The sequence below is a fragment of the Hippocampus guttulatus genome, chromosome 1 (genome assembly GCF_054856545.1).
Source record: "Hippocampus guttulatus isolate MCC_2025c chromosome 1, RoL_Hgut_1.0, whole genome shotgun sequence".
Classification (NCBI taxonomy): Eukaryota; Metazoa; Chordata; class Actinopteri; order Syngnathiformes; family Syngnathidae; genus Hippocampus; species Hippocampus guttulatus.
In genome coordinates, this window is record NC_141261.1 from 4,562,431 (window position 1) to 4,579,669 (window position 17,239).

Genomic DNA, 17,239 nt, shown 5'->3' on the forward strand with positions numbered 1-17,239 from the left:
ATGGAAATTGACAGATAGGCATGCATGTGCCATCTGCCAGTGTAAATGTCAATTCAGTGTCAGGTTCGATCTTTGATCATGCATGACATCAGCGACTGCTTCATCTTTACATGACAATAAGTCTGCCTCTTGTGGAGCTCGGCCTCCTTAATGACGCACCTGAAAGGAAGGCCTGGCAGCCACTTGTGTGTGAAAATGCTCACAGTTTCTGTGTTTCCAAAGTCCGATATTTTCATTGTCATGATCATCCAAGAGGAGCTTCCTGCTGGGCCCTCGGTTAGATTGAAGAACAAACTCATCATCCAGGCCTAGCGTGGCACCTGCGAGTCTTTGGAGCGCAGAGCTCATCATTCCCCATCGTTGAACCCATAGCACGTAAAAATATCATGGGATTATGAAAAATACAACTCACCATTCCACTTAGAGCTGTTGTGCCTGGTACTTGTTTCCCCTTCGATGAGCTAGTCCAATCTTGGGGTAATGGGATCCAGTGGCACAAGTGTGCTGCTTATGTCCAATCCTTGACGTACAAAGTAATTTTGTTTTGGGCGCTGTCATTGGGAGAAATTTCCACTTGACAAAGATAAGACTGTTGGAAATGGAAGAAAGGAATTCTGCGCTTCTTTGGCACTCTCTGGATATTTCTGCCCCCCCCCCCCCCCCAGATCACAACTCCATGTGTTAGGGGAGTTGTGAAGGATTCATTTCTTCATTTGCGAGCTGTCGCAGAGCGGGCTTGTTGCTTGAGAATCATCTGTAGTGATAACCCCATATTTTTAGGACAAATGTGTCAGTTTACTTTAAAATGCAGCTTTGATTTCGTTGGATGTTTAAAGTTATTTTTCTTTATCATTTTGGCATGACAAGAGTGATTTCATTAATTTAATTTAATTATATTTTATTTTATTTTATTATAATTTAATAATATCCATCCATCCATCCATTTTCCGAACCGCTTGATCCTCACTAGGGTCGCGGGGGGTGCTGGAGCCTATCCCAGCTGTCTTCGGGCAGTAGGCAGGGGACACCCTGAATCGGTTGCCAGCCAATCGCAGGGCACACAGAGACGAACAACCATCCACACTCACATTCACACCTAGGGACAATTTAGAGCGTTCAATCAGCCTGCCATGCATGTTTTTGGAATGTGGGAGGAAACCGGAGTACCCGGAGAAAACCCACGCAGGCCCGGGGAGAACATGCAAACTCCACACAGGGAGGCCGGAGCTGGAATCGAACCCGGTACCTCTGCACTGTGAAGTCGACGTGCTAACCACTGGACTACCGGGCCGCCCTAATTTAATAATAATTTAATTTAATTTAATAAAGGGGGATTTTTTCTAAGCTTGTGGGCTCACATTTTCATATACTGTGTCATGTGATTAGGATGATCAATGAAATATTTTTTGTTCAGTCTTGTGTTAGGTACCAAATGGCGCGCAGATGGGTTGGGAACTAGTCCACACAACACACCAATCAGTCATCGACCAAAATAGACTAATGTCCTAATATTATTCTTGGTAGACATAACTTGCGACATTTTGTAAATGTAATGTACAACAGTTCCCTTCCCACTCATGAAATTGATGTCATTGATAGTCATGCTGTACTTTAAGATGCTCATCTACGGTACACATGAACCCTTGCAGGGACAGAGTTTACTACAGTGGACGGCTTGTCATGTTATTAGGTTACAGGTTATCGTTATTGGTGCATGAAAGGGTTAAAAACATTGGGGCTCATTCGTGGATGATACACGTGTTCGATGTCATCCTGACAGATGCTGCCCATGGTCAGTAGGTTGTTTTCTGTAATTTATTGAGCGTGCATAGAAAAATGAAATAATGTGGTTTCACAAGTGTGCACACCTTCTTAGAACTGGTGATGTTTCTGTCTTCAAAAGTAACCAATCACATTCAAAATCTTTGCTCTAACAGTTCAAAGGACCATGTCACTATCGACAGGCTTGGCGCAAAGCAGGCTGCATAATTAGTTCTCTTCCATGCCAGACAGACACGAAGCCGGAACAACCTTTGGCGCCAGGGCCTAGTTCCAGTGCATCTGTCAGCCCCAAGTCACCAACCCATGGGTGAGCCAAAACGTTCAGCAGCCTTGCAATACACGGTGCAAAAAAAAACATGATTCCTGTTGGAAGTGCTTTATTTGCTCTGTTGAGTATTATAGTACATCACCAATTTTTTTCCAGTCACTCTCAAGTCAAGAATAGCCCAGTCTAATTTTCAGTTATTACCTCGTAACTGGGGAGGGAGCGAACCCTGGGACGACAACTCTTCTGGCTCCGGCGTGAGATACGCAAGACAATGTAGAGTGTGGAGATGGCGGCCAGCAAGGTTCCCCCGAAGCCCAACAGGATCCCATACAGAAGAGGGAGTGCCACGTCCAAAGGGCCCGTGGAGTACGGAGGGACTGGGGGTCGCTCCACAATCAGATCGAGGTCGCGCCAAGTCAAATCGGATGCTAACATATACCCACAAACATGCACATAATGAATAGTTAGGCACAAAGGCGTGAGATGTGTGGAGCAGCACCTTTTAGACAAACGCGTTCAAATTGTTTCCCAGGGGAATTGCCACATTAGACAGGTGATGATTACCTTGTTTCTTAATTCCTTGGAAATAGAGTAAAGTGTGTTGCAACTGCTCACACCAAATCTAATCCAGGACTGAAACACAGGCTATGTTCAGTTTTTTCCCCATATGTGACACACATCTGATTTATTCATGCAAAGTGAATAGTATAAAATCGACTTTTTTTTCCCCAAAACATTTCTACCTCCTCCCCCACTTACTCTTCAATGGCATTTTTGTTGGGGGGTGCTTCAATTTAACAGAAGACCGAGGAAGTTGCAAATAGAGAAATTAGAAGAGCCCTCCACACAGGACCACATTCGTTTCCATAAATACTTTACTACATGACAACTTGATTATGTGCATGCGTGTTACTTCAGATGCATTCCATTCACATTAGAAGTTGCATATTGTCGGGCAGAATCATTGTGCCACAAAAAGAATCACTTTTCAGAAGACCCCCCCCCAAAAACAACTTATGTCTGTTTGACTCCGTCAAAGACACGAAACCATTTTAGATTGGTCAAGAATTTGTAAAAATAACACACACACACACACAATCCGAATTGGGCATCTCACTGCAGTGTGAACCTAGCCTAAAGAAGAATACATTTTGGAGTCCAGTGAAACATATCGCTGTTTGTCATTTATGAAGGGAGGATTACACAGAAGCCCTTCTTTACACCCATATGGGCATGCTCGGATGGATTGTTCTCCAGCAATCAATTTAAGTTCACAGTGCAACTAATTAATGCAACTTTTTTGTTCCTCAGCCGACAAGTGGAAGATGGTATACTCAGAGTGTTTAAAAAACAGCCTCCATACCGGCGATGTGCTTCTTCAAACAAAGTTGTTCTGTTTCTTGGTAACATCATTTGATAATAATAATAATACTGTAATATTTATACTCTGGCATACTCCAGTCGTAATCACTATGCACAACACAGCTGAGAAAGGCAGTGAGCTGGCACGAATAAGAGCTGGAAATGGAAATGACCCCCCTCCCCCACACACACACGATATGGTTAAATTGGCTTCATTTTAACAAATCAAGAGGTCACCCCGCATGCCAAAATGAACTTGGTTCATCCTTGTAGGTTGCACTGCATTTATGCAGATTAATGTAAGCAACACACAACAATGTGATGTGCCGGTGAGGCATTGCTCCAACTTCTTTTAATGCCAAATCACTCACCTCTTTTCTGTCTTTTTGTTTTGCCTGTTTCTGGTTCTGCCTCTTCGAAGTTCATGGACTTGAAAAACTCATGATAGCCTTCAGCATAACGTTTTAGGTTTAAAATTTTATCCTGGTTGATGTTCTTGCCCAGCTCTGAGGAAAAAAAAAAAGCATGATGATTGAAATGCCAAAAAATGCGTCTAAAGAGGTACTTAATGCAACATTAAGGGCTCTATTTCACGTATGGCATAAACCATGCATGGTGCGTGGCGTAACTCCAGGCCGCAGGCGAATTAGACCCGGTGTTGGTCATTTGAAACATTGTTGCAGGTCAGCGGATCTGAGCGAGGTAGGTCTGCGCCACTGTTGGAGTGACCACAGCCCACTTCAATCATTTGCAATCCAAGCGGCTACTCTCATTTCGTTGTAATCTGGCGCACGCGTCTAACAGTGTCAACATGGTGGAGTGCAGAAAGGTTTTTTTGACATGGGCGAAGCTGCCACGTGCAGGTCCAAAAAATTTGAAGTGGGTACTGTTCATGTTCCCCAGGCCCCCATAGCTGCGCCAGCCAGTGGAGTGATTTAATAAATAATAACTTTGATGACAATATTGATAATAATTCATTCAGTTTGATGCCCACTTTACATATATTTATGAATTAAACACATCTGATATCCACCACATATCTCAGCAGAGCTCATTATCTACTTGGGACTCGATTGAACTTAAACCCAGCAGTCCATCCCTTGCTGGTACTTCGACACAGTCTGAGCACACTTAAGTTCAGATCAACATTCTGGCACCAAATTGTCACTTTACCGGGTACCCTCCAACTCCATCGCCTCGTCGACGCCAGCACACCCAGTTTGGCAGCGATTGGTGTTTGGTCTATGATCAGTGAGCCTTGCGCTGGCACAATAAAGATCTGCTGTGTATGAAAATAGAGCCCCATGTGTTGTAATTGTTGTCTTTTGGATGGTGCGCATTAATGTCGATATGAAAAGATCGTTTTGGACCAGAAATTGATGGTGTTTTGTATTTTGGTGCATTCTGCATCCGCCCCACATTTTTCATTAAAGATGCCACCATCTCCCTCGTGCCTCGCCTTGTCATCGCCTGCCTTTTGCTGATGAAAGGAGCAGATGGTTTCCTTGGTGGCTCGTGTCAACTCCAATGAGTCCTCCGTCAGATCATTTACACCTTCGTCTTGGCCACACTGGACGACAACACATGCCAGAAACTGGCAGCGTGCAAAAAAAAAAAAAAAAGCCACTTCTGAAGCTCCAATTAAAACCCATCATGACATAATAAAGCAATTATATGCCGGCGTTTAAAGTCTTCAAGGAGGCATTCTTGACTGGATTAAAGAAGCGCTTGTAAAAATACAACCGCCAAGCAGCCACATCGGGCTTTGTTCCAATTTGTGGTTGTCGAGGGACATGCTGTGATTTCCCCTTGTGAGGTTTGTTATCAACAGTTCGTTGTACAAACAAAGTCAAACCTTTTTATTTGAAGCTTATTACATCAGTAGGCTCCCCATAAAAGCAATCCCAAATGACACTATGAAACGTTACAGTGGCAAAGTACTCGTGAATAAAGGACTGCACGGCTCGGAAGGCAACAATGTTACAGCTCAGATCCTATCCTTGAGCGGCTAATCATCTGCTTCACTGTAAACTGTTATTATAAAATCCATTTTAAGGGAGGTAAGCTGTCATTCAAAACCAAGCATACTTAAGTATCGAACAATATTTTGTTTGAAAAGCATCAGTTGATAGAATCTTCCTTTTAGTTTGAAGATGATTCGTTGACAACCATGGCCCAATCGTCCATCCATCCATTTTCTGAACAGCTTTATCCTCACAAGGGTCGCAGGGCGTGCAAGAGCCTACCCCAGCCGTCATCGGGTAGTAGGCGGGGTACACCCTGAACCAGTTGCCAGCCAATCGCAGGGCACACAGAGACGAACAACCATCCGCACTCACACCGAAGGACAATTTTGAGTGTTCAGTCAGCCTGCCACGCATGTTTTTGGAATGTGGGAGGAAACCAGAGTACCCGGAGAAAACCCACGCAAGCACGGGGAGAACATGCAAACTCCGCACAGGAAAGCCGGAGCTGGAATCGAACCCGGTACTTCTTCACTGTGAGGTCAACATGCTAACCAGTGGACCACTGGGCCGCCCATGGCCCATCATATGACATTAAATCCTCCTTTTAATGTCATATGATGGGCCATTAAAGCAGACAGTTAATAGAGGTCAATTACAACTTTCTTCTTCTATTCTTCTTAACTCATTTTAAGCATGCACGGCACCACACTGCCCCAAAAAAGCCGCCACGCACACAGCAGGAACAGGCAGTAAGTTGTCATTGTTTCTTCTTGCTATAATTCTAGTATATTTTTATTTTTATGTAATTAGCAATTGATTTTCCGGGTGTTCTTTTCAGAGCATTTGATTGTTCATTCTGTCACTATATGTCAGTGGCATAGATTAATGATCAAAGATATATTTGAAATCAAAGAATTTTTAGACAAATTCATTGAAATTGGATCATCGAAACTCTTACCGTTGGCGATGTCTGCTCTGCCGATGTGGTGCAAGGCCCGAATAAGTCGATCATAGGGCATGTCTGGATCGCTTTTTTGAAGCCTCTCTTTCAGGTCGCTACGACACTTAGCCTCACTTTCTAGTGGAACATAAAATATGTGGGTCTTATTTACAAGTTTCAATGGATTAATTTTGATACAGGAGAAACTCTAATGTCAAATGTCGCTAAAGTTGTACAGAGAATTTTTCAGACAGGTATGCCTCGAAAGAGGAATTCAAACCACTGTCATGTAAGATGTCACACAAGACCACAGCAAATCTCACCAGGCCTCATCTCAGCGTTTTGCTTTTTTGTGACTTTTTTTGGTTCATTTTGCAACACCTGCAGTATTCCAATCATATATGTCACATAGGACATACACAGCACTTTAAAAACCAGAGCTGCATAAAAAGTGTTGGACAAAAAGTACCGTACAAATAGAAACAGTTAAAAGACTAAATTATTCACATAAAATCACTTCAGCAAACACAATAAAACAATGCCGGGTCTCATGCTGAGTAAAATGCCAAAGAATAAAAATACAATAAAAATGAATTATAATGCTCCACACAGAGGGACGCTTGCCTGACGTTTAGCGGGAAGTCATTCCAAGGGAGGGACGAGCAACGGAAAAAGCTCAATCCCCTCTGAGGGCAAAGCAGTTGAGTGCTGACCTTCAGGTGAAGAGGTGTCTCTCTTGACAATACGTTGCGTGATTTCTTCTGAATTAGAGAGTGCAACCAGGAGGTCCTCGCACTCAGAAGGCGCCAGCAGTTCCACCAGACGCTCCAACTGATGGACACCGATATCTTCAGCCACTAAACAGCCACACCGTGCACAGATTATAGACGGTCATTGATCCACTTCAGCACCATCTCAAAAGTGCGACTTTAGTAAAATTTACTCAACAGAGGAATTAGCAAGTTAGCACGCAGCACATTTTTTCCCCAAGTTTAAACGCTTATTTGAATCGGAGTGGGTCATGTTCTCATATACACGCACACCTGTTTCCTCCTCCTCTTCCTCTTCCTCTTCCTCTTCAAGAGCCAAACTATGGGCAAAAAGGAATAAGAACAGACCAAATTTCCAGACTTGCATGGCATCTGAAAGAACAATCAGATGTTAAGGTTATGATTTACAAAGTGTCATTGACACATGTCAGTTCAACTTTATTTGTAGAGCACTTAAGAAACAACCATACAACATGCTGCACATAAAATAATAAAACAAAACCGAAAACATTTAAACAGTTATCACAATAAAACAATACAGAATCTCATGCTGACTCAAAAGGCAAATAAAAATCTGTTTATCATCAACTACATCTACTACAATGGCACCAAAACCCTCTACCGTAGCTACACATTTGACCACATGAGCACACAATTGTACATCTCCTTGTACATGGTTCACGGCGGTTATTAAATTTCAACAATTGTTCATTGTTATATAAAAATAGCAAAATTCATGTCCATATCTGCACCTTATTTGGATCTGTACCAAAAATGTAATGGGGTTCTTTAAATTCTATAAATACAATGCTCGCAGTTTTGATAAGTAGGTTAGTGTCACCTGTTTTATTCAATGTTTGTGGAGTAATTTGTGAATTATAAACAATTCTAAGTAAATGAGCATGATTTATATTTTGATCTTTTATGATTTAAATTTTATTTTTATTCTCGCATTAATTTAGCTTTTCAATCAATTATTTTGTAAATTTTTTGATGAACTCTTAATTTAATTCATACAAAATCCTCTAATGAAATAATGGATTTACAATGTAATTTTGTTCTTAAAATAAACAATTATTCATATTTTACAAAAAAATGTGGACCATGGGCACAAAGTTTGCCTGCCTTACATCGCGCTGATATTCGATTACGAATAGAAACTGTATGGATAAAAACCTGTCAATCAGCGTTCATCTATGAGCTCTGGATTCGACTTTTTTGGACTTCTTTCTTCTTCTGCGCACCTTTTACCTTTATATTCTGGCAAATTGATTGCACGTTTTAACCGAACTCTTCGGCTTCATGAAGCATGTCGACATTTCTGAAGTCTGAGATTGTAAAGACCGACCAATCAAACCAAACATTCCTACAGCAAAATGTCGCCAAGTCCCTGCAGCTAAGCTACGTAATGGCGAAGAGTTTGACGTGTTTGTGACGTTTCACAGTCTCCTAACATCGTTTCCAAAGTTAATTCTGGTAAGTAGTACATTGACGTTGCATCGCCACCTTGTCGTCATTAGTTTGGTGTGATTAAGTGGATAAAAAAAAATCTGATCTTGGTTCGCCCGCTGCGTCGTGTGCTTCAAACTTTTTCGAGGGGGGTTAATATTGACGTGATGATGCGTGGTTTGAAGAGTGTCAAAGGCAATCCTCAATAAGGTCATCTCATAGAATGTATACAACTTTTTTTTTCAGGAAATGTATGTGATTCTTACCGCATATTCACATGTGATCACTGATATCATTACTGTTTGACTAAATTGTTATTTCTTTTTTTTTAATTGTCTAGAATCCTAAAACGACTACGACAATATTGTACATTGTTCATCTATCCACGCCAGTGACTTATTTATACAGTGGCAGTCAGGTCGATTCAATTCCATGAGATGCCAGAAATTGACCTAGTTGTTCCACTTTTTGTTTGGTGCTCTGCCACTGGGGTTTTTCGAAAATAAAATATGTGCCTTGGGTCAACGAAGGCTGAGAAATACTGCATTCCTTACTGGAACACTATTTAAATCAACACTATTTTCCCCATAGCGCATGGCCAACATGAAAATACAGTACTGTAGTGTAATAAGCCCAAGGCATATGTTTTATTCGTTAAAAGTATATCACTGCTCACTCGTTTTCTGAACCTGAGCCCTGGGCAACTGTGATGTCATTTTCAGTGGACAGCGGGTGGCAAAATGTCACCTTCTGAGATGGACAAAAATGGGTGTATTTGACTGCTTAACTCATATTCCACAAACACAGTATTCATCAGAATGCTGTGCTTAGACTACTGGAGCTCAATAGGACATATTCATGGGAAGAACATTTTTGGTTGACTTCCCCTTCAAATCACTACAAGTACTGTATTTCAAGAGGGATGAATTTTAGTGCTGATAAAATTCTACATGTAGACCTAATTATAAAGTGCCAATGTTCAGCCCAGTGAAGTGTCCATTTAAAGTCTCTATTAAGGCGTATAAATGTTGTCAACGTATGTTCTTTGAGTAATTTTGGTAAGCTACTTTTGTTTTCTCTGATTTGTTTGTGAATGTCATTAGCTGTTGTGTTTGAGTTGCCCTATGTATGAAATGTGTTTTATAAATAGAGCTGCCTTGCCTTGCCTTCGTTGTTCACTTTTTTCCATCACAGCTTGTTACAAATGCGACAGTGTCTTGTGGTTTGAAATGCTGAACAAGGCCACACAGAATTAATTGCTATCAAAAGTTAGTTTGTATCTACCTTCAATTTCTTGCTGTTGGTTCATAAGATGTTTTCTTTCATACATCGGCAACATGGTGGTCGACTGGTTAACATGTCCACCTCACAGTGCAGAAGTGCAGGGTTCAATTCCGGCTCCGGCCTTCCTTTGTGGAGCTTGCGTGTTCTCCCCATGTCTGTGTGGGTTTTCTCCGGGTACTCCGATTTCCTCCCACATCTCAAAAACATGCATGGCAGGTTAATGGAACACTCGAAATTGTCCCAAGGTGTGATTGTGAGTGCGAATGGTTGAGCACGCTCGCGACCCTTGTGAGGATAAGCGGTTCGGATAATGGATGGATAGGTGGAAGTATTTCATGCTGCATTTGGTATGTAAATATATACTGTATATAAAATATGCATACAGTGTGTGTGTGTATGTATATATATATCAACAATTCTTTCTTGTACCTCTAGAGGGAGCCAGACTTTCACAATCACTGGTGTATTTTGTTGCTGGGTTGAATCTGTGTAGAGTACAGTCAAATCTCAAGATTAGATATTGTACTGTGTGACTGACCGGTGACTAGTTATTGGTATCGTCAGGTTTTCACTGAAAGTCAGCTGGGTTAAGCTCCACATGGCTGTGACCCTAAGCCGGATAAGCGGTATATCGAAAATAGGTGGATGGATTAATGAATAATTTACTCTTAGTAATCAAGTCAATCTATGCACTTGAATTATTCAAATGACAAGGATAAAAAACAAAACATGTAAAATAACTGTGTTGTAAGAACTGGTGAAGGTTTTGTTTGACGTGCTTGCTTCAGGATGCAACCATTACTAATGCTAATAGGATTTACATTTTGTATATGGGCACTTAGCTATGTTTTTGTCTGCTTGTAGAAAGAAAGCGCTATTTGTTCAGTTTTTAGGGTGAGCATGTGTGATAAATCCATTTTGTTACGAGCCTCTTCCATGTGAGGCGCCCAAGCTGCACTGTAGTCAAATTAATAATTACGTCCTCCCCTTTTCAGACAAAGAAAGCACATGGCTTTAATTTAATGCAAAACCACAAATATGCCTTTTTTTATGACACAGTGAGCTGATAGCAGATTGGCGCAGCAGCACTGCTGAAATTGTGTCAGAGACTACAACGGTGGGCACACAGAATCCATTATTCAACTTAGGTTGAGTGACACGACATCACCGTGTAGGGCTGCAGCAAGGGCATATGCTAAATTGCTAATAAGCTCCATTTGCCCTAATTGGGCAAGGTTGATTCTCCAGACCAAGCCTTAAATTTGAGATTTTGAGGCCTGAATACAAGGAAAACGAGTGTGTGTGTCTGTGTGTGTGTGTGTGGGGGGGGGGGGGGGATCGTTGTGACCAAATATGACATAGGAACTATTATTTGTAGAATCAAAATTATAAGGAAGTAGAAGTTTGATTTATCAAAGTCTACTGGTGTATTAAAAGTAATAGAAAAAATACAATTTGGTACCACATAAGAAATGTATGGACATTGACCTACTGTATCTTTGCCTTAAATTTATTATATGACTTCAGTGTGTGTGAAATGGTCAGACAAAAGTGTTACATATTTTTTTCCTCAACTATTGGCACATAATTGTATTAATTCTAAATGGAAAAACCTAATTTTATGTATATATAATACTGTATGTATGTATGTAAAGGTATGTGCGCCGTAAATCCACACATGACACACAAAAAGAAAATCGAAACTTTTAAGTGCAGATCTAAGATGTAGGGAGTTTCTTTTATTCCTTATTTTTTGCAGCAAAATGCCACAATTCCGCTTTACTTTTTTTAATCATTTGCACATAGAACAAGAGAGACTGGAGCAAGGTCAGAAATTTGATGTAACAGAAATGCTGATGCAACTTGTGCACTAACAACTCTCAATATGTTCCGAACCAAAGTGAGAAGGCCACCTTCTTGAGTCGGTGGTCCGGTGTGCAGCCTCCATGTCTCGTACACTTCACGCCACTGAAATCTGGTTATGTACAGTCACAGACTCCGGTGGAATGAAGGATAGAACACATGGAATGTTCCTCTTGAAAGGGATGCGAAAATAAAATGTTTTTGTTGTCTTGTCTAATTTATACCCTCTTCTCTCAGAAAGGCCCAAAGGTTGAGGCGTGGTGTCTACGAGGAACGGCTTGACGATGGTTCACCAAACGATGGGCGGTGATGATGGTGAGTTGAGTAAAAAGTTCACATGTTTGCCTCATCTTCTCGAGTTTGAAATATGAGACCCCCGCAAGACCGGGCTCACATTTTGCTGTGGTTCGAGGGTCTCTGGCTCCAGGTCAGAGCCCAGTGATGATTTGCAACCGGACACCAGTCACAGCCCCTCACCTAAAGCCTTCACGTGCATCTGAATTTTACTTTGAAGCAAATATGTGCAGGACTCTCCAGGTCCACTGACACAAACATGAATGCTTTATCCTAAAAAAAAACAAAAAACAAATCAAAGACACAGTGATGATTAAACTTTTTGCACGTTCCTAACTTTGCTGCTGTAAATTGGGAATTTCTCCATTGTGAGACAAATAAAGGTTTTCGTATTCTTCTTAATTGTAAAAGCAATACCTTACCTTTTCTGCTCCCTTTACAAATGTGTCAAATTGAAACAAACACTCAAACCGGGTTTTCTTACTGACTGCAGATGCAAGCGACAAAGCACTGTCAGTGTTTTCTCTACCTGACTCAGGTATACGGTGCTTTAGAATTTGGAGCCAACCAATGGGATGCAAGCACCCGCAAAGGGCCACCCACCATTTTCCCCGACCAAAAACAACCACACCCAGCAACGCGAGTGCAGACGGAGTGACAAAGTATTCAGAATGAAATAATCCAAGATAAAAGATAATAGCTGTCGTTGTACAATTGTCCTGTTTCAGCGCTCTCGTAACACCTCTTTTTCCTCTTCAGAGGTTTTGCGGCAAGATTGGCAGGAAAGACAAAATGAAGTAAAGTAGATATTCATGTAATATTCGTTCAATAATAAAAACCCTGTGCAGTATTACATGTCCTCCCATGGAAAATTGCTGATCTTTGTCCCGCCTTTACTGCGCCCAGTGTCTTCAGAGTACCTTCAAACCTATTCGCATTTAAAAAAAAAAAAAAAGAAAACACAAGTTGATTCCTTTTAGAAGAAGTTTCTATCAGATATATACTTATTAAATATTTGAACAATTCTTGATGAAATATTTGAAGAATCCCAGTCAAGTGGTCGTACTGGTGATTAGTGCGAAAGGGCCAAAACAATGACGGTCTCATTTTTGTGTGAATGTTATGAAGATCCTCCACATTGTAGAGTTTAACACAGAAGCAGTAACATTATGGTCCTAAAAAAAACAAAAAAACTTACTTCAGATCGTAATAGTATGACTTTATTTCATTGCTTTAATCCAGTGATGTTTTTCTTGTAATATTGCAATTTGATGTGAACAATTCTGAGAATTTTTTTTTGACTTTATCATTGCATTACTGGATTTTTCTTTTCGCGGTTTTTCTTTTTTTACAGCTTGACAGAATCTATCGATGCATACCCCATTCAAGTTCCTACATGCAATTCAGCCATGCAAGATACACAACATCCTAACAGACAGTTTGCGAAATAGCATTCTTGCAAGTACACCTAAGTACCTCTAATCTTAAATAGAAGGTATTAAAACAACAAACAACCCCCCCCCCCCCACCAACAACAGCACAACAAAACAGAAAAGGGAATCATTTCTCAGTCAACAAAATGGTCTCCTCCAGCTGCAGCGAAAACCCCCTCTTTAAGCCTTATATGAAAAATGGGGCGACACCCGCCATTCCTTACGGTGAAAGGAACAACTTTTTGAAACGCATTCTTCTCACAATAGGCGGATTTTGGGGGTGGTGCTGAGGAGGGGGGTGTGGTGGGACAAGACTGAGGGCACATTCCTAAACGGAGCCTCACCTGATGGGATGTTTCATAAGAGAGTGTCTTCCTGTCTTCCTTCCTGTCTTCCTGTGCGGTGAGCTCTCTCCACCTCAATTTGCCCCTGTATCAGCAGCTTCTCCTTGAGGATTTTTTGAACTTTTTCCTCTGTCTAGTGTCCCCATTCCAGCTCAGTCATCCTCATGTGTGGTTTTATTGACGAGCAAACCACCATCTTTGAGTTTCCAATAAGTACCTTTTGATGTTCTTTCTCAATTACACTGAACCCTTTATGAGTGTCCACAATCCATTCTGAGATGCCGCCAATCTCTCATTTGTTCACATTTTAGCACTCATCTATCCATAAGAAATTGAAATTGAACGGAACCAATCTGTTCCCGGGAAAAACTGCCACCATCTGAATGCCTTTATCCATGAAAATGTGATGAATCTGCAGATAGAGTATGCAAGTCGCCGAAAAATACCCACAATTGTCGTGCACATTTCCTTCTTGTATTAATTGGGGACTAAGAGGTACAGGTATGGCCTGTGCAAAAACAAAAAAAGTGATTCCAATCCTTAGAAATCCGCTCCTTAGAAGCATTACATTGAGGTAAACTATGGGCACATTGGAAGGCCATTCTTTTGACAGTATTTTATTGTGATTTGCCAAACACGGCCAATGTTTCGTTTTCTTTCACGAGTCTTTGAGTATAAAACAGAAACAACAAAACAACTATTCAGATGGAGACCTTTTTTCTTCTTCCTGGCTTCAAATCAAATTCACTGCATGTTAAATCTCCCTTTGAATAAGATTAAAAGTGATTATTTTCATGTTAAAATTTTCCATTTGTTTCGGATGTTTCTGACAGTTACAACAATTTGCATGCATTTGTGTGAGCCTTCTTTTAAGGCTCTGCAGCCTGAGGCCGCCCTGCGGTGTTTCTCTCTACCTTGATACTCCCCTCTCCTCTCAGCACCTCAGTGGCGGCTGATGTTACGACTTGCTCAGGCAGGAATGCACCCTTGCTGCTCATGCACTTTTATGTCCAAGCCCATTTGACGATAAGTAGCGCTGTCATTTTCAAGCATAAATATTTCAGTCTCCATTTGGATGCAGATTTGTGGCGACACACCCAGAATACAAATGGCCTGCGCCTCCCTTGGAAAATACCCAAGGCGTGGTACCCTTCCGCAAAGACGGTAGAGCATGATTAGGTCTTGAAATCAAAAATTCATCCAAACTGCATGTTTAGATTTCTCTCCATTCTACCCTTTGCTGGCTATTAGGTGCTCGAGAGGAAATCATGATGATCCACAAATACAGATATAACCAATATCATTCCCTTCTATGTTCAAATGCACAATGTGAAATATTGCTGAAAAAATAACTTGGAGATCATATGTGCCACATATAATGTCTGTGTGATGAGAAGTTAAAAAAAAATTCTCTTACATAGCTTTTAAAATGCTAGTTCGAAAGCATTGAAACTGACAACAACGGTGATTATCGAAAATTCAACATTTTATAAACATACGGCCTTTTTTTTCATCCATTTCCAACATTTTTATTCAACAGAACAACAAATGCAGAACAATATAAAATAACACAGTGAACTACAAACAAATCCCCAGGATCTTGAAATATAAACACACATTTTCATGATCCTACATAAGACGTTAATATCATTGCCACTTGCTGCTTTGGTCCACTGGCTGCCGGCTAGTTATTAGCGGCTAAAATGCTAACGTTTACGTCGGCAGGCTACGCAAACTCTGCTCGCATTTTCATGCCTTCCCCTTCATCACTCGGGTGCTACGTGTTCAAATGATTCAACAGATTTGTGGTATTCCTTTCTTTTTGACGACGTAACTTGCACGACAGAATCCTCCTCCACGTCGCTCGGGAGATCACGCCACAAAAGCTTGTCAAACTACCGTCACCTTTGCAAGATTACGCCAAGTATTGGCTGCCTATCATTGTTACTATTACATTCTGTTTACTGCTTCTTCTGTCATTTACTGGCAGACTCTGTTTACTTCAACTTGCAAGTCAAAGTCACAAATTTTTTTCAAAAAATCAGTTTCTCTGCGGCCTGATACCTAACAGCGGTGATCGGGAACAACTCGCCTAGCCGTCCTAAGCGTTGATACCACACAAGGATTTGCAACTTCGTTTAACATTTCCCAGTGATGGCCCTGGCGTTTTTCCAAGCTGTTTGGGGGGGAGTAGGGGGAATTTACTCTTTACAGACCCGACACTACGGAAGAATCGGTCAGGATAATCTTGTGAGACTTCCAATCGTCAGGCCTTTGTTGACTTAATCATGGGTATATTTATTAGGAAGGGTGTTGTTAGGTTCATACGGGCAACGAAATGTCTTTGTCTATTTGTTTTGGCAATCTGCAACCATTTGAAATGCGGGTTAGCGATTTCTACTGGACATACTCTTAATATCACAGCAAGGACCCGGACATACCGTGTAAGAGGTGAAGTCGTGAGTCAGTTGGTACCGGACTGTCTTTGTGCTTGTCATCTGTGACTTTTCAGTTGCTTGCCATTTTCCCTGCTGTAGTGTGGTTGGATTTTTGAAAACAACACATTTTCATTTGAAACTCAGCTTTAATCCATGGCAAAGGGAGGGGTAAAAGCAACTCATTGTAACAAGTGATGAACTGTGAACACCGAATTTGATTTCACCGCCAGAGTAACAATCCATCCAGTCGTGCACCAATTTTTGTTTTTCGAGTGAAGATGAAGACGGAAAATGGCGGGGTTTCCCCTACACTGATCAGATATCATCAGACTGCAAATATGATTCGATTCATCCAGTTAAGTACCCTTGGTGCACACTTAAAATTGTGTTTCATCAATGGACTGCGAATGGCTCGTCAACACAATCGCTGTATTGCGCGACGCGACAGAGCCAAAATTCTTTCTGGCTCGAATTTGCTCCCCAAACGGTCCTTTCAAAAGGACCCGCACCAATACAAGCTTCCAACAACTCTTATGAAGGTGCACTGCAACCTGACTGAACAAGCCCGGACTTGTCTGCTTCTCAAAACCTGCTTCCTTCTCCGCTAAACCTTTTCCTGTATAGAAACCGGCGACATTTCAGCTTGCTGTAGCTACTGATTCGTACCGGTTTGTTTGGAATCACAGTGGACAGGCATCAGTGTCTGCAGAGGGAGGGGGGCGATGTTGAGAGTTGACTAATTTCAGGCCCTATCTCATAGAGCGGGGGGAGTTTGTGGGTGTTTTGGGTTTTGTTTTTCTTCAGGGTTCGTTCAAGGTCGTTCAAATGGTCGTGACACGTTTGCCAACACTTGTAATGGTCTCAAACTGTTTTTCTTGTTGTAAAGAAATTGAACATGTTCCACATTTTATTGCGACTTGAAAAACTATGACCATGAAGACAATTTGGGAATGTCTGGCGAACGAATACTGACAAAAACAAAATAAAACAAAACGTGTGCATACACTTGCAAAACATTAGCTTGACATGAACACGTTGTAATGTC

At 41.3% G+C, this 17,239-nt stretch overlaps 1 protein-coding gene and 1 long non-coding RNA gene across 2 annotated transcripts; both read right to left on the minus strand.

Moving 5' to 3' along the window:
• Nucleotides 1-2,162: 2,162 nt before the first annotated feature.
• tmdd1 (transmembrane and death domain 1) lies at nt 2,163-7,531 on the minus strand. Its single transcript, XM_086130056.1, has 5 exons — nt 7,363-7,531; nt 7,033-7,176; nt 6,338-6,457; nt 3,784-3,918; nt 2,163-2,478 (listed from the first exon to the last, which is right to left on the minus strand). The coding sequence occupies exons 1-5, from the start codon at nt 7,454-7,456 to the stop codon at nt 2,234-2,236; spliced, it is 738 nt and encodes a 245-aa protein (XP_085986182.1). The 5' UTR covers nt 7,457-7,531; the 3' UTR covers nt 2,163-2,233.
• A 4,010-nt stretch (nt 7,532-11,541) lies between these two features.
• LOC147210119 (uncharacterized) lies at nt 11,542-12,519 on the minus strand. The gene is made up of 2 exons (XR_015100229.1): nt 12,402-12,519; nt 11,542-12,252 (listed from the first exon to the last, which is right to left on the minus strand). It is a non-coding gene; the product is annotated as an uncharacterized LOC147210119 (long non-coding RNA).
• Nucleotides 12,520-17,239: the final 4,720 nt, after the last annotated feature.